This window comes from Budorcas taxicolor, chromosome X, assembly GCF_023091745.1.
Source record: "Budorcas taxicolor isolate Tak-1 chromosome X, Takin1.1, whole genome shotgun sequence".
Classification (NCBI taxonomy): Eukaryota; Metazoa; Chordata; class Mammalia; order Artiodactyla; family Bovidae; genus Budorcas; species Budorcas taxicolor.
This window is the reverse complement of record NC_068935.1, coordinates 141790240-141814644: the sequence shown is the minus strand read 5'-3', so window position 1 is coordinate 141814644 and position 24405 is coordinate 141790240. Positions and strand designations below refer to the sequence as shown.

The 24405-nt window shown below is 42.1% G+C and overlaps 1 protein-coding gene across 1 annotated transcript in view; it reads right to left on the bottom strand.

Moving 5' to 3' along the window:
• Positions 1–24405, bottom strand: part of LOC128069682 (odorant-binding protein-like) — a 47441-nt gene that overhangs the window by 17634 nt on the left and 5402 nt on the right. The window contains exons 3-5 of the mRNA XM_052662792.1: positions 21160–21230; positions 15428–15538; positions 13475–13576 (exon numbers count right to left, since the gene is read on the bottom strand). Coding sequence (XP_052518752.1) covers positions 13475–13576; positions 15428–15538; positions 21160–21230 — 284 coding nt within the window. The remainder of the gene's footprint in view (positions 1–13474; positions 13577–15427; positions 15539–21159; positions 21231–24405) is intronic.

The window sequence follows — 24405 nt, the reverse complement described above, 5'->3', positions numbered from 1 at the left end:
TTTTCCTTCTGGGTTACTTTTAAGTCAGCCTCTACTGTGTCATCTTCTTCATCAAACTCAACATAACGGAAGTAAATGTGGAATGGCCCATTCTCAGTGATCTCTTTGTTACTGGCTGCGATGTAATGGGTTCTCCATTCTCCTGAAAGCTAACATCACAATCCTATCATGAGTCTCAGTCCATCTCTTAATTCTGCCCAACATCATCCCTCAGTAGTTTCCCTGCCCTTTCACTTGGGCAGAAGTTACCTATCTTTATGAACACAGGCCTACATATAAAATCATGTGAAAAGCCAAGTGAAGGCATTCAGGTATTTCTGAACTTGAGCTGTCTTGTCAAATGTGGGAGCTCCAGTCCAACAGGTGTGTGATCTTCCTGCTGTTTTATAAGAGCAGTGAACATGCATGAGAGCCAATCAGCAGATGGTAGAGATGATACAGACATCGATAACAACAGGCACAGAGCCAGTGAATGGAGCAGTTTTGAGTTGCAGTGAGATGGCTAGACTTAGCAATCCACAATGACCAAACCTCAAAAGTGACACTCACACACATACACCCCTAGACCTCCTCCAAAGCTTGGACCACCCCTGGTACCTGTGAGAGAATTTGCTAAGCTGAAAGAAGCAGGCTGAGGACAAGACTGAGCAGCAGGATCTTCATCTTGTTCACTCTCGTGGTCCTTCTTCTGTAGAAGCTGCGGGTGTCCCAGCAGTTGGAGAGGATGTGAAATTGCTGCCACTTTTATAGCCTGTATCTGTTGGGATGACATGTCATGAACCAATGGTTGTTCCTCATGTGAACACAGTTACACAGAAGTCATCTTCAATATTCCAGTTGGCAGAGACAAGTTTTTCTGGCATTCTGTTATTTTAATAATGAAATTTGCTTTAAGAGAAACTTACATAGATTGTGGGTATTTGACCTTTCAGATAAGCGAGGAACCGCCGTACACATCTGATATTTCAAGGTCAGGAATATTTATTTTTCTCTGTCCTGAGATTCAAAATGGGATGAGCAGTCCAAGGTACATATCCCCCACTCCTATATTGTTTCCTTAAAATGGAAGAGAGTGCTTAAAATTTGTTGTTTAAATGTAAAGGTTGACTATGTGGGTGAGGCAAGGAAGATCTGTTTCCTAAGACTCTTTGAAAGTCTCCTATTTCTTCGAGTTGAGGAACATGTCAACACAAAGTATTTGCCACCTCCTTTTGCACCAAAACAGGCTCTTTCCTCCTTATAACTGCGAGGGCAATCTGCTCAAATGCCCTTTAAGCTCACCTGAAGAAGATATGTCTACAATTCATTTCCATTACTCCTTTTCCAGACACCATTTACTCATCTAATCTCTAATGTAGCATTTACTCACTGACTCAGTTGTTTCTCTGGGCATGCAAGAAAGCAGGATAGCAGTTATAATTTTTAGAATTTTGAATGGAAAAAATCTATTTCCTAACTTTATAGGTCTGTAACTCCTTTCTTTCAAGGTCACTGAAAGACAAGGAGGATCTGTTTTAGGGGTTCTTTTTGTATTTTTTAATCAAATATCTACTTATGTTCATCTTCACTGATATTAATTTATCAATAAATACGTTAAAACATTAATTTTGTTCTGAGCCTAGAAATGGAAAAACAGTGAGATTCAGGATTCCCAAGTCAGCTGAGCAAGAACCCCTGAAGCACTAACCAGGTATTGGCTGCTCTTGGAACAAATCAGAGTTCAGAATCCTTCTCTTAGGTTGAAGTCAGACCTTTGAGAAGTGCTTGTCTCAAGGATATCTTCAGCTCATATCTTCAGTTGATCCCTTCCCTTCATGGTCAGATGGACCCAACAGTATTATCCATTTTTTTCTTTTTTGTTTTTTTTCTTTCGGTCACAATATCATTTTTTCTCTTTTATTCACACGTTTTCCTGTTATTACCCTGTTGTATTTTTAACTGTGAAATCTGTGTGGCAGAAGGGTTTCAAGTCACAAAATGTCCTGAAATTGTTTACTTTTTTTGGTCTTTGATCCAGATAATCATTTGGCTTATTGTCTGTTTGGCTGCACCAAGGAGCATGCAGGTTCTTAGTTCTCCAACCAGGAATTGAACCCATACCCAGGGTGGGGAAAGCACAGAATTCTAACCATTGGACCACTAGAAAAGTCCCCAGTTCAAATAATTTCCAACAGGGATTTGATCCCACCTAACACCCCTTATAGCCTCCCATCATAACCCTTCCATCTCTACCTCTGTTCCTCCAACACTTACAGTTTCCTTTCTAATTCTAACCAACATGCCTCCTGTGAGAATGTTTCCTAGACCATTCAATTTTAGGAAGACCTAACTAACTGCGAACTCAGGGGAGGGAAATTAAACAGAGTTACTCTAAGAGGTTATTGCAACTGTTGTGATAATACTGATTTTTTTCCCCAATTGTCTAACCCTCTCCTTCCCTCTCTATGTTCACAAGTCGGTTCTCTATATCTCTGCCACCATTCCTTCCCTGCAGATAATAGGTAACTGTGAGAAATTGCTGAAACACTGGGAGCCCAACGAGGTACTCTATCAAGACCTAGAGGGGGTGGGATGGAGTAAGGGGAGGGGGCTCAAAAGGAAGGTGATATACGTATAATTATGGCACATTTGTACTGTTGTAGTGGACAGAAACCATGAGAACATTGTAAAACAATTCTTCTATTTTAAAAAAATTTTTTAAAAAGAAAATTTGACATTCATAAAGTAATTCATGCCAAAAAAAAAAAAATCCTGTTGCTTTCTATGAAAAGGAAGTCATATGGCCTTTGACACAAACTATTTCATTAATAGTGGTCAAAATATGGGTAATCTAATGATAAACAAAAGGACAACATCTTACCCTAATGTTACTCTTGTCACCCTGAAAATAATGTCAAGCTATGATGGTATATCTTCCTTGTTTCCCCTTTTCAAATTTATGTAGGTTTCTATAACTATGAAGCCTCTCTCTCAGTTTATTAATTTTGTATTACTTGTCTGTTTTCTCTGCAACCACTGTCTTCACACCTTAGGTTGCACAGCTCCTGTCTAAACAGTGCAAGGGAGCTATTGACTTTGGCTACCAAAAACTCTGGGTTCACTCTCAGATTTAAGAGCAAGGTTCCAATGCTGTTAGAATTTAAGTTAAGATAACAAATCACAAGTCCTCTGGTTTTAAAGAAAATATTTGCATATGTAACTTGTATTCCCGAAAATCTCTTTTAAAATATTTATTTATTTATTTGCATCAGGTCTTAGTTGCAGAATCTTTGTTTCGTTATAGGGAGGTCTTTAGTTACAGCTCACAGGCTCTCTAGGTGCGTTACCGACAGGCCAATGAATCCAAGAGATAAGATACTGAGGCAAGGAATACAACTTTATTCAGAAAGCTAGCTGAGTGAGAAGATGCTCAAAGTAAGCATCTTGTCAAAGTCTGGATGTCAGGTCCTTATACAGAGCCAGATGAAGAGAAGCAATGAGGAACTAAAGTCAAAAGGCAGAATAGAGGATGGAAGACAGTGAGAAAGTCAAATAAAAAGTGTCTTCAGTCTTGTAAAACATCTCCAGGAAGGGCCAACCTTTGGAAGGAGTGTGTTCATCTCTTTTCAGAGGTAGGAAGGGTCAGATTATCTCCCCGTGAGCTGAACAAAGTCACTTCAGTTAAATAGCAGGGCAGAGTGGCAGGATCCTCTGAGACAGGCCATCATGTATGCTTATAAGAGCAATAGAAATGAAAAGGAAGTCAAAAAAACAGTTCCAACATGGAATCAAAGAAACAGTTCCAACATGGAATCAGAATTGGTTATTCTCTCTAAGATTTCCCTACTGAGGGGGCTCTCCTAAGATGGCATGAGGAATAAGACAAGGAGACCACTTTCTCCCCCACAAATTCATCAAAAGATCAATTGAACGCTGAGCAACTTCTACAAAACAACTTCTGAATGCTGGCAGAGGACACCGGGCACCCAGAAAGGGAGCCCTTTTTCTTCGGAAGGAGGTAGGACAAAATATAAAAGACATAAAGAGAGACAAAAGAGTTAAGGAATGGAGACCCATCCCGGGGAGGGAGTTGTGAAGAAGGAGAAGTTTCCAAACACCAGAACACCTTCTCACCAGTAGGTCTGTGTGGAGTTTTGGAAACTCAGAGGACAACATAACCACGAAGGGAGAAAAAAAAAAACAAAACAAAACCAACAACCCACAGAATACACACCTGACTGCAACTCCCAGTGGAGAAGTAGCCCAGACGTTCCGTCAGCCAACAGAGAGCAGGAGCTGAACAGGGAGGCGTGGGTTGCATGCTTGGGACAAGGACAGGGCCTGAATGCCCTGTGGACAATAAAGCTAACATGAGATAGCAACCCAAACTGTGGGATAGCCAGAGAGAGAGAGAAAAAAAAAAAAAGAATCACTGAAGCAGGAACTCTGTTTGAAGGGCAACAATGAGACAATAAATCTGGGTGAGGGGGAACTGAAAATGTCAAACCTCTGACCTAATGCTTTTGTCAAAGTATAAAAGAAGACCAGATGCTTGAAATAAACATGTAGTCCTGTACCTCGAGTCAGAGGCGACATCATTCTTCACTGACACCGCTCATGCCTCCAGGCTGATTCCCTGGCTGCTGGAGCTGGAGTCCGGCAGACAGTCTCAGACACATCCAGGACAATGTTAAACGCCCCAACATTCGAATCATAGGAGTCCCAGAAGAAGAAGACAGAAACAAAGGCCATGAGAAAATACTTGAAGAGATAACAGTTGAAAACTTACCTAAAACGGCTAAGGAAATAGCCACCCAAGTCCAAGAAACCCAGAGAATCCCAAACAAGATAAACCCAAGGCAGAACATCAGAAGACACATATTAATCAAACTAACAAAGATCAAACACAAAGAGCAAATATTAAAAGCAGCAAATAACACACAAGGAGGTCCCCATAAGGATAACACCTGATCTTTCGATAGAAACTCTTCAGGCCAGAAGGGAATGGCAGGAATACTTAAAGTGATGAAAGAAAATAACCTACAGCCCAGATTATTGTGCCTAGCAAGAATCTCATTCAGACATGAAGCAGAAATCAAAAGCTTTACACACAAGCAAAAGCTGAGAATTCAGCACCTCCAAACAAGAGACAGGGCATTCAGGGCTGGTGCACTGGGACAACCCTGAGGGATAGGAGGAGGGAGATACCAAGGGGGATTTGGGATGGGGGTCAAATGTACACCCAAATGTATGGCAAAAACCAGTACAATGTTGTAAAATAATTAGCCTGAAATTACAATAAATAGATTAATTTAAAAAGAAGAAGAAGAAGAATTCCCTACTGTCAAAACCCATTCCACAATCTTGTGGGAAAAGAGGGCAATGACCTTTCTGCCCTGTGAGATGGATCTTTCTGTGAGTGTCCCCCATTGGTGCCAGTGTTTCATATGTTGGATTTCTCTTCTTTTTGTTCATTCCTGTAAAGTGTCTGCTTTACAGCTGTAGACTTAGAAATACTGAGCTTGAAATCCAGGAGGCAGTATTTCTAGTTACGGACTTTAGCACTTTTCCATGTATGGAAAGGTGCAAGAGTCAGGGCTGATTACAAATATTTTCTTGCTATGTACGTCAGCCATCTGAGGGCCTGTGGTCCCATGCTCTCAGCGTTTCCTCTGGGTTCACCATAGGGAGTTGCTGTAATCTGATGGATGCTAGATGGCAAATATTCTCCTTCCTCAGGGCTCACCAGCTCATGCTGGAGGTCCGCTGTTACTGATTCCATTTCTCAGGTCTTCCCCTCTTGGTCAAGAATTTGACCAATATTTGTGAGACGTTTCGTGATTAAGTTTTATCCCATGGCACTGGGAGGCTCATCCTAGTCCAGGTGAAAATTCTTCATATGCCACTCCAGGTGTTAAGTTTTGGATGAGGCCCCATCAATAATTAAAAATTCTCTGGGTTTTGTATAACTATAATCTAAGAGAGATTATCCCTTTTTCTTCTCCCCATACATACATAGATTCACACCGTAACAATTACTTCATGTTATAAATGTGATTTTCTCTAAGTGTTTAGCCATAGAAGTTTTGCTGGAGGCCTGATTACACTTTAGTAGCTTTAAGAGAGAACAATCCTGTAAATGAGGCAGGATATTAGTAACGAAACTAGTAACATTGACAATGATGTAATTCAGCAGAGAGGCACAAACCACGATTTGAAAAGAACTTTAAACAATGATTAGTATAACTCATCGTAATCCAGTTGCAATAATCAAGCGACTCACGGAGCCATAACTGATTTAATGAGTTGTTTGCAATTTTACTGTCCTGGCTGTGCACTTTTATCTATGGCTTTATCTTTGAGACAATTGTATGTTACTGGCAGTATCAACCAGGTAGAGGAAAAGAGATGTTTCAATTTTACTCACTAAAGGTATCTTACCAGGTTACTATACAGGGCTTCCCTGGTGACTCAGACGGTAAAGACTCCACCTGTCAAGGCTGGAGATGCTTGAGACATGAGTTCTAGCCCTGGGTCGGGAAGATCCCCTGGAGAAAGGAATGGCAACCCAATCCTGTATTCTTCCCTGGGAAATCCTATGGACAGAGGAGCCAGGTGGGCTACAGTCAGTGGGGCCACAAGGAGTTGGACAGGACTGAGTGACTAAACGTGCACTCTACCAAGTTACTACAAGTCACAGCTAGTTAAAGGAGGAGATTTTTCTTATACCCGGAAAACACTGATTTAAACCAGTAATGTTTTTGATAGGAAGCATAAAAATTATATTTACTAGTTCACTCACTCCTATGTAACTAATTCTTTATGTTAACAGCTTTATGAAGCCTTCCGGTTTCCCATTAGAATTCTTTAATAATTTCTTTCCTCAGTTCAGCATTATGGTCTGAATGTAGGAAACTTGTGTTATCAAAAAACCTTTCTGTAAATCGTCTTGAAGAGGAGGCATTTTACCATGACATCAGATTGAAACCGTAAGTATCTATAATCATAAAAGACTTCAGGCAATTCAAGGCTTAAATCTGATTACAGTTCAGTTGACCAAGCAACCCAGTTAGTGCTGTGATATACAACATTTTCAAACACTAAATAGAATTATGACCAGTAATATTCTACCAGGACATACCAGGTTTTTAGGAACTCAATATAATCTCTACAATATCTGTATCATTTACAATGTAACTTAAGATTTATAACTCATCTGACATCTCCCATGTAGTTTAACATACCAAGTGAACCTAATTAGCTTGATATCTTCCCTTGGGAGTGTTTCAGAGACCCTTTGAAACATCCTAAAGTTAGATAGAGATATTTTGATTTGAGAAATTGTATCAGAAAAGCATTCAGAAAAAAAAAAAACTTTTAAAGTGCAACACAATGACAGGTCACTTTGAAAAATAGTTATTTACTTAGGCAAAGTGACAAGAAAGGATTTCAAAGGTAAATACCAAACAGACCACGTAAAACATAAACAGACATAAAATCTGTTATCGAAGGCAACGTAACGTCTTTAGAAAACTTGAGATTTTTAAAAAGAGAGAAAAGCCAAATTTACTTTTTTCTCAGCTGACTTTAAAGGTTCATTGACTCAATGAAAATTGTTTTAAATGTAGTTATTCTTGATTGATTATGTACAAAACCCTTTTTGGGGTCCATTTTCTACAAACCATTCATCACTGAATTTATTTTAGCACAAATTTAACTTTCAAGTTATAAAATATCTGGACAGATCTTAAAACACATAATTCTCTCTAAAAGTTTACTGCAAACTCTTGTCTCATTTTCACTTGCTCCTTAAAAAGTTTTTTTCACATTGAGTTACTTTTCTTGCTAACAAATTTGTAACAGATATAGTAAGATGGTGTTTAACTTATATTAAACCTAGGCACAATAAATGTATTATACTTAATGGTATGCATAATGAGGTGTTTAGGCAAGGAATATGACTTTAATCAGAAAGTTGGCTGACAAGTAAATGGCAGACTAATGTCTTGAAATAGCCATCTGGTTGCGGTGCAGACACAAGGTTCTTGAATAGAATCAGAAAGAGAAGTGGGGAGGATCTAAAGTCAAAAGGCAGAACAGAGAGTGAGAGGCACTGAGGAAAGAATGTAAAAGGGGTCCTAAGTCTTGCAAAACATCTATGGGAAGTGAAGTGAAGTGAACGTCGCTCAGTCGTGTCTGACTCTTTGCAACTCCATACGGTCCATGAAAGTCTCCCGGCCAGAATACTAGAGTGGGTATATTTCCCTCCTCCAGGGAATCTTCCCAACACAGGCATCGAACCCAGGTCTCCCACATTGCAGGCGGATTCTTTACCAGCTGAGCCACCAGGGAGGCCCATCATTGGGAAAAGCCAGCCTTCAAAGGGGCGTGTTCATCTCTTCTGTCTCTTCACAGGTGGGCAGGATCAGACCACATCTTTATGAACCCAGCAAAGGCATTTTACCTTGCATTCAAGCAGAGGGGCAGTATCCTTTGAGACAGGTGATTATGTATGATGATGATAATAACAGCAAGGGCAAGCAAGCCGATGAAGCAGCTACAACATATAGTCCCAACTGGTGCTTCTCTGCAACAGTTGTGGGGCACGGGCTCCAACGTGCAGCCTGTGGGCTTAGTTGCCCTGTGCCATGTGTTATCCTAGAGATCAGACCCATGGCCCCTGCATTCTTAGGGAGATTCTCAACCACTGTATCATCAGGGAAGCCCCCAGAGTACACTTTTTGAGATCTGACCTTCTCTACACAGTGCTTCTTGAAGGACATCATGTTCAGTGACCTCCAGACAAGGTGACAGGTGCCCTTTTTTCTTTCTTTCTTTTTTTTTTAGGTGCCCTTGTTTCTAATGGAGCATGTGTAGTGTTGAGCCTGGAACCTGCACTTTTAACCAGCACCCCAGGAGATGTCATTGCTTCTGGTTCCAAACCATGCTTTTCAACAGAAGTCTTCTGAAAGCTTAATCTGTGTTCAGACTTCCCTTGGGTACTCTTTCCCTTAACTAGCAGCTTTGGTTTGTCCAAATCTGGGAAGGGTTTCTAAGGCTGCTGGTGGGGTGTTGTTTCTCAAGCAGACACCCCTCTATCTCTGAAGAGAGACATTTGTCAGGTGGGGTCATTTTTCTGGGTGTTACAATGGAAGACATGAGAGGTGACACCTTCTATCTGGTCATTAAAGATGAATCAGGCTGTCTAACAGACTACAACATACAAGAAAACACCTCACAGAGAATTATGCAGTCATGTCCGTCACGGGGAGGGTAAGAAATCCTGGATGACATGAGTTAACCTGCTGCTCGGACAGAGAATGAAGCCTCAGTCCTTGTAGGAACCTGCAGCTTTCTACCGGACATGGTCCACCATCCAGCGTCACAGCCCCACACTCCCTAACTCTTTCTTACCACTTCATCATCTCTTGTTCTCTATATAAGCAGTCTGCATGCACTAGTGAGTAACTTCCACATTGTCATGGTCCTGAATATTAGTGTTACTGAGTCTCCAGTGCTAAAGCTGGTGAGTGAGTAACTAAGGCTGTTTCATGTGGATTTTTTTATTGAGTGGCAGATGAGGGCAACTGTGTGTACTACAGGGGCATTTCTTAGTGAAAAGAAAGACCAAAGCACCTGTTAAAGTCTAGAATCCAAAAGCCTGTCCATGGGTCCTTAGTCACACGCACGGCAGTATGACTTCAGGAGAAGGGATCCAGGATAGCATTGTTTTGTGGACAAGGTCAAAGGCTCTAGACATTCGGGGGTGGGGGGCACCATCCTGGGTGTGTCTAGGAGCCACCCAGCACCTGGGCTCTGTGACTGTTTGTCCTGAGAACTGTGACCATCAGGGAAACACAGCCATCAGGTTCAGTTAGACAAACAGGAATGTACAAAGATGCAAGTAAGACATGCATACTGTTCTCTTGGGAGTCTCCACCTGGAAGCAGGTGACTCAGAGTAGGGATTCCTCTGAAATAGTTATCCAGGTTGTACATTTCAGCACAGCTTCCAAGGGTGCCCCATTAGTGTGAGTCAGAAAAGATTGATCATTTTTCCACTCCGTGTCAGGGAAACGCTCTGAGGTTCACTCAGCCCTAGCAGACAACAGATAAACAACAATGGTTAAGAAATATCAGTCCTTCAGCTCAATCAGAAGTGTTGATGCTATCAGAATAGACATTTAGCCTCAATTACAGCCCGTGGCATCTGACACTTTCTCTCTATGAAGCTCTGTGGGGCCAACAAAGTTCCTTTCCCTGTAATGCCCTGTAATGAATAAGGTGCTTTCGAAGGACATTTTCTTGATCAGACGGCCCACTCCCAGTACCGTAAGAGGATCCTATCCCCAGTCCAATGATGGTTTAATCCTTTCTCTTCTTTTCACATGAACACGTGAGGGCATCACTATCGAATCCTCATCAGAATTGTCTCCGATGAACATCTGTCCTAAAAGAGACCCAGTTTCCTGGATAATCAACATGGACATTTGTGTGTTTTAAATCAGATGACTTTTGCACAGACACACATGTGCAGGGCAAAAATTAAATCCGTTTATTTAAACCCTCAGAAATCACATACCACCAGACAGGATGTAATTTAGTGACCAGGAAAGATGAGGTGGGAGAGGGAGTGTGAGTGTGAAGAGAGAAGGATCATGTTAATCAGGAACCAGGAAGGTCGCCTTCGTGTTGTTGATGTTGATTTCACGGAGGTGAGGATGTGTCTCGTCGCAGGGACTCTTCCTGAAAGTGAGTGAAATGAGACCAAAGGTTTAGTAGTGTTGACTGAGTGACAGCTGACAGGGGTGAGCCTCAGGCAGTAGGTCGTCCACAGAATAGGAGCTGGTAGGTGATCCAGTGTCAGAATCCTGATGGACCTCAACACTCCACATCTCAGTCATGTAGATGGGAGTCCCCGTGGAATTTGCCCCAGGATGTCCATGCGGGGAAAATTTTCTCATTGGGGATTGATTCTAGGAGTAATGGTTTCAGAATGTATGTTCATTGGAATGGTTCATCTAAAGAAGGTTTAAAGTCTCCGTTTTAAAGTTTGTGTTTTCTGAATTTGTTTCTTCTCCTAATTGCAAAAGGTCTGTCTTTGGGGTCTTCAAGAGTTACTTGTTTAATTTTAATTTTATTTTGAAGTAGAGTTGATTAACAATGTTGTATTGGTTTCAAGTGTACAGCAAAGTGATTGATTTCTACATACATATATGAATGTCCGTGTTTTTGTTTTTGTTTTTGTTTTTTAGTTTCTTTTCCCATTTAGGTTTTTAGAGTGTTCCATACAGCTCCCTGCATTCTACAGGAATATCTTTTTGTCTCTCCTTCCTGTATATAATATTTTGCATCGGCTTATCTCAAACCCCTAGCCCTTTTCTTAGCCAACCTCCTTCCTCTTTGCAACCACAAGTTTGTTCTCTATGTCTGTGAGTGTGTTTCGGTTTTGAAAATAGCCGCCTCCAAGTCTTATTTTAGATTCCACAAATAAGTGATATGTCTTTTTGTCTTTCTCTTTGTGACTTACGTCACGTAGTATGACATTCTGTAGGTCCATGCATGTTGCTGCAAATGCCATGATCTCATTCATTTTTATGGCTGAGTAATAATCCACTGACTGTTTTCAGCATGTCTTTTTTTTTTTTTTTATCATATTCACATGCCACCTGGTGTTTTTATTTGCCTCTTTTCTTTAATTTTTTCTCAACAGAAAATTAAAGCCCTAGATATCCATCAGCAGATGAATGGATAAGAAAGCTGTGGTCCATATACACAATGGAGTATTACTCAGCCATTAAAAAAATACATTTGAGTCAGTTCTAATGAGGTGGATGAAACTGGAGCCTATTATACAGAGTGAAGTAAGCCAGAAAGAAACACACCAATACAGTATACTAATGCATATATATGGAATTTAGAAAGATGGTAACAATGACCCTATATGTGAGACAGCAAAAGAGCCACAGATGTAAAGAACAGACTTTTAGACTCTGTGGGAGAAGAGGAGGGTGGGATGATCTGGGAGAATGGCATTGAAACATGTGTAGTATCATATGTGAAATAGATCACCAGTCCAGGTTCCATGCATGATACAGGATGCTCGTGGCTGGTGCACTGGGATGACCCAGAGGGATGGTATGGGGAGGGAGGCAGGAGGGGGGTTCAGAATGGGGAACACGTGTACACCCGTGGCAGATTCATGTTGACGTATGGCAAAACCAATACAATATTGTAAAGTAATTAGCCTCCAATTAAAATAAATAAATTTATATTTTAAAAAAGAAAGAAAATTAAAGCCACATCTTAGCCTAGATCAGTATCACTTTCTAAGGCTGTCTTACTATAGAAAGCTTAAAGATTCCCCTAAAAGAAATCACCTTGTGAAGGGGAATACAATTCAAAGGCTTATTTCAGACAGTGCAGTTGGAAGGGCTTCACTGGTTCTGTCAGCATGATGTGAGATTAAAAACTAGTCTTGCAGGAGAGGTGAACTGTCTTTAATCCTGGTTCTCCTAGAGAAGGGTCGTGTATGGACAACCATGAGGTCAGGACTGAGAAGAGCCCTAAGTTTCCACCAACTTGTGGTGATTCCTGCTTCTCTCTGATGAATCTGGTCTACAAGATTCCTGCAGGTTGACATGCTCTCACTAAAGATGCTCAGCATTAATCAACCAACCAGTTTGCAATTTAATATGGCTCCAGAGAAGAGAGATTACCTAATGTAACAAAGTTCTCTAGTGACAGAATGTAAGTTACTGGGGCAAAAAAAAATTACCTGTAAAATTTGGCATGTATGAAATTGGCAGAGTTGGTAAAGAACCAACCTGCCCATGCAGGAGATGTAAGAGGTGTTAGTTTGATCCCTGGGACAGGAAGACCTCTTGGAGAATCCCATGGACAGAGGCGCCTGGTGGGCCAAAGAGTCAGACAGGACTGGAGAGACTTATTAGGCATTAGTGAAGTCACTCAGTCGTGTCCGAATCTTTGCAACCCCATAGACTGTAGCCTACCAGGCTCCTCTGTCCGTGGGATTTTCCAGGCAACAGTACTGGAGTGGATTGCCATTTCCTTCTCCAGGGGATCTTCCCAACCCAGGGCTTGAACCCAGGTCTCCTGCATTGTAGACAGATGCTTTACCATCTGAGCCACTGGGCATTAGGCATGCAATAACAGTGTGTCCTTTTTTACTGATTTGGTGGGGCAGCATTAATAATGGACCATGTCTACTTACAAAAGTGTCTGTATCCAAGTCACTTTCGTTCACTCCTTTGGACAGTCATCTGTGGAAAAACAAAATGGGAGAAATAAAGGAGCCACCAATTACCACTCCACAGTATTTCTAAGGTTTCTTTCTTTCTTTTTCAGTAATGTATTTTATAAGCGATTACTTCTGGGAGAAGATTTTTTTAAATATGTTGATTTTTTAATGATATTTACATATTTACAATTTACAGGTGAATGATATAGTCAGGGAAAAAATATAATTTCATTACCATTATTGATGAAATTAATAATATTTTCTTCTGGAATCCCTTTGTCTCTCGTCTCCTCTTTGAACCTCTCAAAGTCACTGTCTGAAATCTCATCATCTGTGCCTGATAACCAGTGTACAAAAAAGACAGTGTTGTCTCTTAGAACTCACAGAAATGTCTGAATATACATAACAAGAAATCGAATGTGTCAATCAGATCCTCACTTGTATGATTCAAGAGAGCCTCAAACAGTTTCTATGTTTCATGACACAGACATCTGCCATCCTAAGAATTATATTTCATCCATTTCTGCCTCTGTGAGCAGGAGGAACACAGAGACTTGTAGGTGCTCCATGAATTTGAGACTCAACCCATCCCAGTAGGCAACTGACTTGCTTCTTTATCAACTCCCCACAACGTGTATATGACACTCCTGTCTTGTTCTAGACCCAAATTATTAGGAAACAGGGTTCCCCCCTTACAAGGACACTTTTACCCCACCACATACCATGTGGGGGAAAATTTAGCCTTTAACCCATTATTCCACCCAATTCCTTTTCTGAAACAGACATCTACTGTCTCAATGGCACACACCTCAGTGCTTCTATGAGGTCATTTGGGGTCATGTCACTGTTCATAGGAACAAAGCATTGTGATAACAAAACAGGAGGAAGATTTACAAGATTTTGTTCCAAGGCTTAAAATGCGTGGGAAAACTGATGTAAAATGACATCATTCAGGTCAGCCTCATTATAACCATGGCTTGAGCTTAGCTGATATATTTTTTTAAAAAAACTGTAAAAGTTCAATTCAGTTCAATTCAGTCACTCAGTCATGTCACTCATGTGATCCCATGAACTGCAGCATGCCAGGCCTCCCTGTCCATCACCAGCTCCTGGAATTCACACAAACTCATCTCCATTGAGTCAGTGATGCCATCCAACCATCTCATCCTCCATCGTCTCCTTCTCCTCCTGCCCTCAATCTTTCCCACCATCAGGGTCTTTTCAAATGAGTCAGCTCTTCACATCAGGTGGCCAAAGTATTGGAGTCTCAGCTTCAACATCAGTCCTTCCAATGAACACCCAGGCCTGATCTCCTTTAGGATGGACTGGTTGGATCTCCTTGCAGTCCAAGTGACTCTCAAGAGTCCTCTCCAACACCACAGGTCAGAAGCATCAATTCTTCGGTGATGAGCTTTCTTTATAGTCCAACTCTCCCATCCATACATGACCACTGGAAAAACCATAGCCTTGACTAGACGGACTTTTATTGACAAAATAACGTCTCTGCTTTTTAACATGCTGTCTAGATTGGTCATAACTTTCCTTCCAAGGAGTAAGCGTCTTTTAATTTCATGGCAGCAGTCACCATCTGCAGTGACTTTGGAGCCCCCCAAAATAAAGTCAGCCACTGTTGCCACTGTTTCCCCATCTATTTGCTATGAAGTGATGAGACTGGATGCCATGATGTTAGTTTTCTGAATGTTGCACTTTAAGCCAAATTTTTCACTCTCCTCTTTCTGTAAAATTACTGTAAAAGTAATTTTAAAAAAGTTTGAACGGGTGAAGATTATTTTCATATGTTTGAAAATTATTTTCAGGCCCTGTTTCATGGTGGATTACCTTCCAGGATCCTTAGCTCACTGAACATAAACATGAAGATCTTGTACACTGAATAGTGAGTATTGTCAGCACCTCCTGGTTTTCTGAATGAAACTACTGGTAGTGGACATGTTGCATGACAATGGCAATGGGATATTAGGATGCCATGTGAAGCATGAAAGTCGCTCAGTTGTGTCTGACTCTTTGTGAACCCATGGACTATATGGTCCATGTAATTCTCTAGGCCAGAATACGGGAATGGGTAGCCTTTCCCTTCTCCGGGGGATCTTCCCAACCCAGGGATCGAACCCAGGTCTCCTGCATAGCAGGCGGATTCGTTACCAGCTGAGCCACAAGGGACGCCTCATACCAATTATTCCAACGAAATCTGTCTCGTTTCCTTCTTCATCCACGTTGATAAGATGTCCTATTACAGAGTTATGGGACACATGAAGAACTCGACCTTCATTGTGACCCGCATCTGTGAGAGAGAAAAGATACATTTATACAACTCTGCGTTCACTTGTTGTCAGTTAGATGTAGTGCGACAGATTTAGGGTACTAAGAAAGGTATGTGGGATGACCCAGAGAGGTGGTACGGGGAGGGAGGTGGGAGGGGGGTTCAGGATGGGGAACATGTGTACAGCTGTGGTGGATTCATGTTGATGTATGGCAAAACCAATACAATCTTGTAAAGTAATCAGCCTTCAATTAAAATAAATAAATTTAAATTTAAAAAAAAGAAAGGGATGTGCTGTATTGATTTGTGTCTGACTCCATGGGTACGCTGAATTCTACCGTGGTTATAACAGCAACGAAAGCAGGCAAGACTTTCCCTCATTCGCACGTTTTCCTAGTTAAGCAGTCACTCCTTGCTGTCTTACTTGGACGCTTTCCAGAACCTGTGTCCTAATGAACCCAAGCAATGTCCTTTTTCGTTTATTTCATTATTTAATCAATTTTTGGTTACACTGAGTGTTTGTCACTGTCCACAGTCTTTCTCTGCTTGTGTCGACCGTGGGGCCACTCTCTAGCTGTGGTCCAGGAGCTGCTCCCTGCAGTAGCTTCTCTCTCGTGGAGCACAGACTCTGGGGTCCGTGGGCTCAGGAGTCACAGCATGTGGGCTCTTAAGTGCCAGGTCAGTAGGTGTGATGCATGGTCTTACTTTCCCCACAGCATGTGGGATGTTCCAGAACCAGGGACTGAACCTATGTCTCCTGCACCTGCAGGCATATTCTTAGCCACTGGACCACCAGGGAAGTCCCTTACAGTGTTTTCAATAGTAAAAGCCGCTTCTTCAAGCCCCAATTCAAAACTTCTTTGTATTTTTCTTAACCCAGCCACGGAACTGATTTCTCTTGACCAAAATGAACTTATCATTCACAAGCTTGCGTTCCTGAGTGCCTAGCTTGTGCCAGGCATTGTTTGAACACTTTACATTAATTACTGTATTTTCAGTCCCTCAGTCTGGGTTATGACAGAGAGCACAGCCATAGACATTGCTGTGAAGAAAGCTTACCTGGTGGAACAAGCAGGCAGTGACCATCTCATGGTAAGCTCCATCACCACCTGGAGAAGGCTGCCCTTCCTATCTGCCCTGCCTGACCACTCTGCCCCTTGTGTCTGGACAAGAAGGAACTCTGACCCACTGAGTGTCATGCCTAAACCCTCTATATCCATGCTCTCTCTCCTGGCCTCCATCGCACCCGACTGGAATCATTCAGCAAGAAGGGATACAAAACCGCCCAGCTGTGTTCCTGGAACATGGACACACTACTTTCAGTTCATTGTCTGAAACACTGAAAATTCTTAGTGTGCTTGGAAAAAATAGTAGCCAAAGCAGCTTCCCATCTCATAGTCCCAAGAAGTGTATTCAACTTTCCTAAGGGCGCACTGAGTCCAGGAAACATGTCACACTGGGAAAATTTAGTTATGTACGGATGTGACAGTTGGACCATAAAGAAGCCTGAGTGTCGAAGAATTGATGCTTTCAAAATGTGGTGCTACAGAAGCTTTGTGAGCATCCGTGGAGAGCAAGGAGATCAAGCCAGTCAATCCTAGACAAGAGCAACCCTGAATATTCATTGGAAGGACTGGCGCTGAAGCTGAAGCTCAAATCCTTTGATCACCTGATGCAAAGATCCAGCTCATTGGAAAAGACTGTGATGCTTGGAAAGATTGAGGGCAGGCAGGAGGATAAAGGGGTGACAGAGGATGAGATGGTGGATGGCATGACCAACTCAATGGACATGAGTCTGAGCCAACTCCAGGGCATAGGAAAGGACAGGGAGGTTTGGAGTGCTGCAGTCCATGGCACTGCAGAGAGTCAGACACGATGAAGCAATCGAGAAACAACCACAAATGCAAGTCCTCAGATTATCAGTGACCCCCTGTAGTTAACCATGGCTTCACAAAGTGGGCATTGCAGCTTCACCAAATTCTCTGTGAAGGTAATGTAAGCAACAGGACAGTGAGAATAATTTTATCTTCCGGATGTCAGGTCTCTATCAAGGCCACTGTTCGTGTGCTGTGCTTGATGTGTGCACATCTCACAGTACCTAACACAGAGCTAGGGAGTGGCACTTGGGAGAGACCTTACCGGAAGGCCTGCTATTCTCTCTCCCGTCTTTAGTCACTCTGCAAAAATCCAGCTAAAAAGGATTATAAGAGTGGAGAAAAGAAAAGACCCTGGAAAGCATTCATCATTCAGCCAAAGGAAAAAGTAATACAGGAAAAAGAAAATGAAAGCATAGTTTAAAAATCATCAAACATTAGAAGTTATGGATGAAAGGGTAGGGAAATGTTTCAGGCCTCAATTTTACTTCGTTGTGCTCATAGACACTGTGCCGCTGGTCACTTTAGGCAGGGTTGCAATCACAGAAGTTCAGTTCAGTCGCTCAGTCGGGTCTGACTTTGCAGTCACATAGTGATGTATTTAAATGTTAATCAAATATGTACCTCTTGTTTGCAACGTCGCTTCGGTGTGTCCAGCTTTCTTCAACCCTGTGGGCTGTAGCTCTCCAGGCTCCTCTATCCAAGGGATTCTCCAGGCAAGAATATCTGAGTGAGTTGCCATGACCTTCTCTGGGGGAATCTTCCCAGGGATCAAACCCATATCTCTTCCGCCTCCTGCATTATCAGCTGGGTTCTTTACCACTAGCGCCACCTGGGAAGCCCGTACCTCTTAGGTCATTAATGTACCTCCCTCCTCATTTAAAATCAGGAATGATGTTTAGAGTCCTCATAAAGAACTTAGGGATGTCAATGCTAACCAGCATTCCCATTGCTTTGAACAGAAGCCGATGTTATGATTGAAGTCAGGATGATTTTGTTGGATTTAAATTCGTCCATTGTAATTGTAAGGATGAGGATCTTTTATGATTGTTTTTTAAAAGTGAATGAATGACACTGATGTGCAAACTCCAGATAGACCCTTGAGAAGCCATTTCATAGACCGTTGTGAATTCTCTGTGAGAACCGTGTGGAATATGAATTCTACACCTGCGGCTTAGGCTCATTCTTCTTGTCATTCAGCCACGAAATCATGTCCAAATCTTTGCAACTCAATGGGCATTAATACACAAAACACCTCTGTCCTTCACTATCTGCCAGAGTTTGTCAAATTCATGTCCTTTGATGCAGTGATACTGTCTATCCATCTCATCCTTGGTCGCCCCCTTTTGCCTTCAGTCCTTCCCAGCATCAGGGTCTTTTACACTGAATGGGCTCTTCCAATAAGGTGGTCAAAGTATGGGAGCTTCAGCATCAGTCCTTCCAATGAATATTTAGCTTTGATTTCCTTTAGGATTGGCTTGTTTGGTCTCCGTGAAGTCGAAGGGACTCTCAAGAGTTTTCTCCAACACCACAGTTCAAAAGCATCAATTCTTCGGCGCTCAACCTTCTTTATGGTGCAACTCACTTCTGTTCATGACTACAGGAAAAACCATCACCATTTTGACAGTACAGACCTTTGTCGGCAAAATGATGTCTGTGCCTTTTAATGCACTGTCTAGGACTGTCATTGCTTTTCTTCCAAGGAGCAGACGTCTTTTAATTTCATGGCTGCAATCAGTGTCCGCAATGATTTTTGAGCACAAGAAAATGAAAACTATCACTGATTACACTTTTTCTATTTGTCATGAAGTAATAGTATTGGATGATACCACCCTTATGGCAGAAATTGAAGAACTAAAGATCCTCTTGAAGAAAGTGAAAGAGGAGAGTGGAAAAGCTGGCTTAAAGTGCCACATTCAGAAAACTAAGATCATGGCATCCGGTCTCATCACTTGATGGCAAATAGATGGGGAAACAGTGGAAACAGTGGCTGACTTTATTTTTCTGGGCTACAAAATCACTGTGGATAGTGATTGCAGCCATGAAATTAAAAGACACTTACTCCTTGGAAGGAAAGTTATGACCAACCTAGACAGCATATTAAAAAGCAGAGACATTACTTTGTTAACAAAGGTCCATCTAGTCAAGGCTATGGTTTTTCCAGTAATCATGTATGGATGTGAGACTTGGACTGTGAAGAAAGCTGAGCGCCGAAGAATTGATGCTTTTGAACTGTGGTGTTGGAGAAGACTCTTGAGAGTCCCTTGGACTGCAAGGAGATCCAACCAGTCCATCCTAAAGGAGATCAGTCCTGGGTGTTCATTGGAAGGACTGATGTTGAAGTTGAAACTCCAGTACTTTGGCCACCTGATGCAAAGAACTGACTCATTTGAAAAGACCCTGATGCTGGGAAAGATTGAGGGAAGGAGGAGAAGGGGACGACAGAGGATGAGATGGTTGGTTGGCACCACCGACTCGATGGACATGAGTTTGGGTGGACTCCGGGTGTTGGTGATGAACAGGAAGGCCTGGCATGTTGCAGTTCATGGGGTCACAAAGAGTTGGACACAACTGAGCAACTGAACTGTATAGTACTGGATGCTCTGATCTTAGCTTTGAATGTTGAGCTGTAAGACAGATTTTTCAATCTCTTCTTTCACCCGCATGAAAAGGTTCTTTTGTTCCTCTTCACTTTCTGCCATAAAAGTGGTATCATCTGCCTATCTGATGTTACTGACATTTCTCTCAGCAATCTTGATTGCAACCTGTGATTCATGCAGCCTGGCATTTCGCATGATGTACCCTGCATATAAATTAAATAAGCAGGGTGATAGTATACAGCCTTGACATACTTTTCCTCAATTTTGAACCAGTCCATTGCTCCATGTCTGATTCTAACTGTTGCTTCTTTTCCTGCATATAGGGTCTCAAGAGGCAGGTAAGGTGGTCTGGTACTCCCATCTCTCTCAGAATTTTACACAGTTTCTTGTGATTCACAGTGAAAAGCTTGAGCGTACTCAATGAAGGAGATATTTTTCTCGAATTCCCTTGTTTCTGCACAATCCAGGGAATGATGGCAATTTGATCTCTTGTTCCTCTGCCTGTACAAGACCCAGATTGTGCCTATGGAACTTCATGGTTCCCTTACTTCTGAGGGCTAGCTTGAAGGATTTTGAGCGATACCATGCTGCTGCTGTCGCTTCAGTCATGTGCGACTCTATGTGACCTCATAGACAGCAGCCCACCAGGCTCCCCCGTCCCTGGGATCCTCCAGGCAAGAACACTGGAGTGGGTTGCCATTTCCTTCTCCAGTGCATGAAAGTGAAAAGTGAAAGTGAATTCGCTCGGTACTGGCATGGAAATGAGTGCAATTTGTATGGGAGTTGGGACAGAGTTTGGCATTGCCTTTCTTTGGAATTGGAATGAAACTTGACCTTTTCCAGTTCTATGCCCTCTGCTGAGTTTTCCAAATTTGCTGACGTAGTGAGTGCAGCATTTTAACAGCATCATCTTTTAGGATTTGAAATAGGTCCACCTGAATTTTGTCACCTCCACTAGCTTTGTTCACAGTAATGCTTCCTAAGGCCCACTTGACTTAACAGTCTAGGGTGTCTGGCTCTAGTCTTGGTGAGTAACATTCAATCTAGTGGAGATATTCCAGTCTAATTGTTAATAGGAGTAGAATTCGTGTGTATGGAGCTATTGAAGAAAGTTGAGATCAAGATTTCCACCCAGACATATTCTTACCAGCGAAATACCCATACTTACATTCAGCAGTATAAGTGAAATTTTGTTGCTTCTGTGCTGTTTCGTGTTTTTTTATGCATTCTCCGTTTGACCTTAGAAAAAAAGCATGTTCAAATTTGTTGATTAAAATAAGAATTTGATGCATATTAGGATTCTTTTTGTATCACAGACAAAAATGCATGTCAGTTATCACCTTAGTGCCTGTGAAAAATGTGACCTTCAAAAGAGAAGGAATATGTTGTTTAAGATCCACTATCAAGCGACAAGGATGGTTTGTACACACATTCAGTGTAACTAGTAGTTCCAAAGATAAACTTCAAATGCAATACAGGTTGCGTGTAAAGCCAATACCTTGGAGAAATCTAGAATTTTAGAGAAAGCAAAAACAAGAAAAAGAACAACCCTTTCTTTGGTATAGTTTCTGAAAAATGAGAGGCACAGCCATCATCTCAGGACTTGGGGCTCTCAAAACCCTGGCAGTGGTTCATTAGAGAATACGAGAGCCAAATATCACAAAGAGGTAGAGGAAAGATGCTTGCTGCTGCGGCTGCTGCTAAGTTGCTTCAGTCTTGTTCACCTCCGTGTGACCCCATAGACGGCCGCCCACCAGGCTCTCCCATTCCTGGGATTCTCCAGGCAAGAACACTGGGGTGGGTTGCCATTTCCTTCTCTAATGCACGAAAGTGGAAAGTGAAAAGTGAAAGCGAAGTCGCTCAGTCGTGTCTGACTCTTCATGACCCCACAGACTGGAGCCCACCAGGCTCCTCCATCCATGGGATTTTCCAGGCAAGAGTACTGGAGTGGGGTGCCATTGCCTTCTCCAGAAAGATGCTTACTTTTCCCAAAACACACAGTCTTCTTCCATCAAAATTCCAGGAGAGGATTAAACATCGAAAGACACATATATGTATGAATGCACATGATATACACACACATAAGCAAGCACAGAAGGACACATGTGCGTTTGCATAATATGCTTACATGATATAAGGAAATTATGCATATAAATACATGATAAGTATATATTGTCACTGATACAACAGAAAAGTTTGGGTGATTTTTATGGATCCTCGTGCATGTACATGAGAAAAGGTGTTATTTGGCACATAGTACATGTGAACACAAGCCAAATAGTAAAGGGCAAGACAAATTGGATTTATTTATGAATGGACACCTCGGAAAAGAATGTCCATAATGGATTGAGCTCACTGTTCTTAGTCATTGGTCAAATGCGTTGATGTTACTGGAAACAACACAACATAGGAACAAAATAATTTTCCAATAACTGCAAAACTTTATCTATGCAAACAAGTCCTTTCAATTGGCTTGAAAAACATGACACCTTGCTTATGCAGACGCTGTGATACACTTTCACAGCATTGTGCTGAGTGGTAGATACCAGGGAAAATGGAGCAGAGTGCCTAATTTTGTCATCTGAAGTTTCAGAAGAGGTGAGATTAAGCAAATTGATTCTTGCCTGTTGCCCGAGGGGGTAGACACTTAATGATAAGTGAAGCAAAGCAGCAATGATGGGGAAATTTTAGACCTTAAAAAAAATGTTTGTTTTTCCTGTGCTGGGTCTTCATGGCTACTCTAGCTGTGGGCCAAGGGCTACTTTGTAGTTGCAGTGCCCAGGCCTCTCGGTGTGGTGGTTTTACTGTTGCGGAGCATGTGCTCCAGAGTACAGGCTCGGTAGTTGTGGCACACATGCATAGATTCTCCCCGGTATGTGGGATCTTCCCAGCCCAGGGACTGAACCTTTGTCTCCTGCATTGGCAGGTGGATTCTTACCCACTGAGCCACCACGGAAGCCCAGAGTTCTATATCTTGACAGTGGAGATGGTGAAACATTTGTGCACATGTGAAAGCTCATTGAACTGTGCCCTAAACAAAGGTGCAAATAATCCCACATAAATACACTTCAGTAAAGATTGACTTCAGAAAAAGTGGCCAGATGAGAAGTTAAACATAGGACACAATAACTGTAAAAACAGCAGAGGGCAATAATAAGTTTTCTTTTAAAAAACCAGCGACAAGAGGCAAGTGTGTCTCCCAGGATAGAATGTGTGTGTGTGTGTGTGTGTGTGTGTGTGTGTGTGAGTAAGTCTGTTTCTGTATGTGGTTGTAATTTGGTTGTATGTAGTCATTACTTTGCTGACTAAGGTCCATCTAGTCAAGGCTATGGTTTTTCCTGTGGTCATGTATGGATGTGAGAGTTGGACTGTGAAGAAGGCTGAACTCCGAAGAATTGATGCTTTTGAACTGTGGTGTTGGAGAAGACTCTTGAGAGTCTCTTGGACTGCAAGGAGATCCAACCAGTCCATTCTAAAGATCAATCCTGGGTGTTCTTTGGAAGGAATGATGCTAAAGCTGAAACTCCAGTACTTTGGCCACCTCATGCGAAGAGTTGACTCACTGGAAAGGACTCTGATGCTGGGAGGGATTGGAGGAAGGAGGAGAAGGGAACGACAGATGAGATGGCTGGATGGATGGCATCACTGACTCGATGGACATGAATCTGAGTAAACTCCGGGAGTTGGTGATGGACAGGGAGGCCTGGTGTACTGTGATTCATGGGGTCGCAAAGAGTTGGACATGACTGAGTGACTGAACTGAACTGAACTGATACTCTCCTAGCTCAGATGGTAAAGAATCTCCCTGCAAGAGACCTGAGTTCAATATCTGTGTCAGGAAGATTCCCTGGAGAATGGAATGACCACCCACTCCAAGATTCTTTCCTGGAAAATGCTATGGACAGAGGAGCCTGGGGGCTACACTGTCTATGGGGTCTCAAAGAGTCAGACATGCCTGAATGACTAACAGAACATGCATTCCATACTATGAAATACATACATATATAATATATAAGAAGTTATATACATGTATGAACCAATATCTCTCAGCATAAAACTTTCAGTTACTTTTTCTTAATATTTGTATTCCTCAAAATACATATCTTAGTTTGCATTCTTTTTATGGGGAATAAGTGCCCAGAAAACTTGTGCTGGTTTCTGCCATACTTTCGTGCTCTCGATGAACCAACTGCAGTATAATGGATATTCCATGAATGGTACTTAGGACAGTGTACGTGTTTCATTCCTCAGCCATGTCCACTCTTTTTGACTCCAAGCCCTCCAGACTCCTATGTCCATAGGATTATCCAGGCAAGAATGCTGGAGTGGGTTGCTATGTCCTCCTCCAGGGGATCTTCGCAACCCAAGGATCAGATTCATGTCTTGTATGTCGCCTGCCTTAGCAGCTGCATTC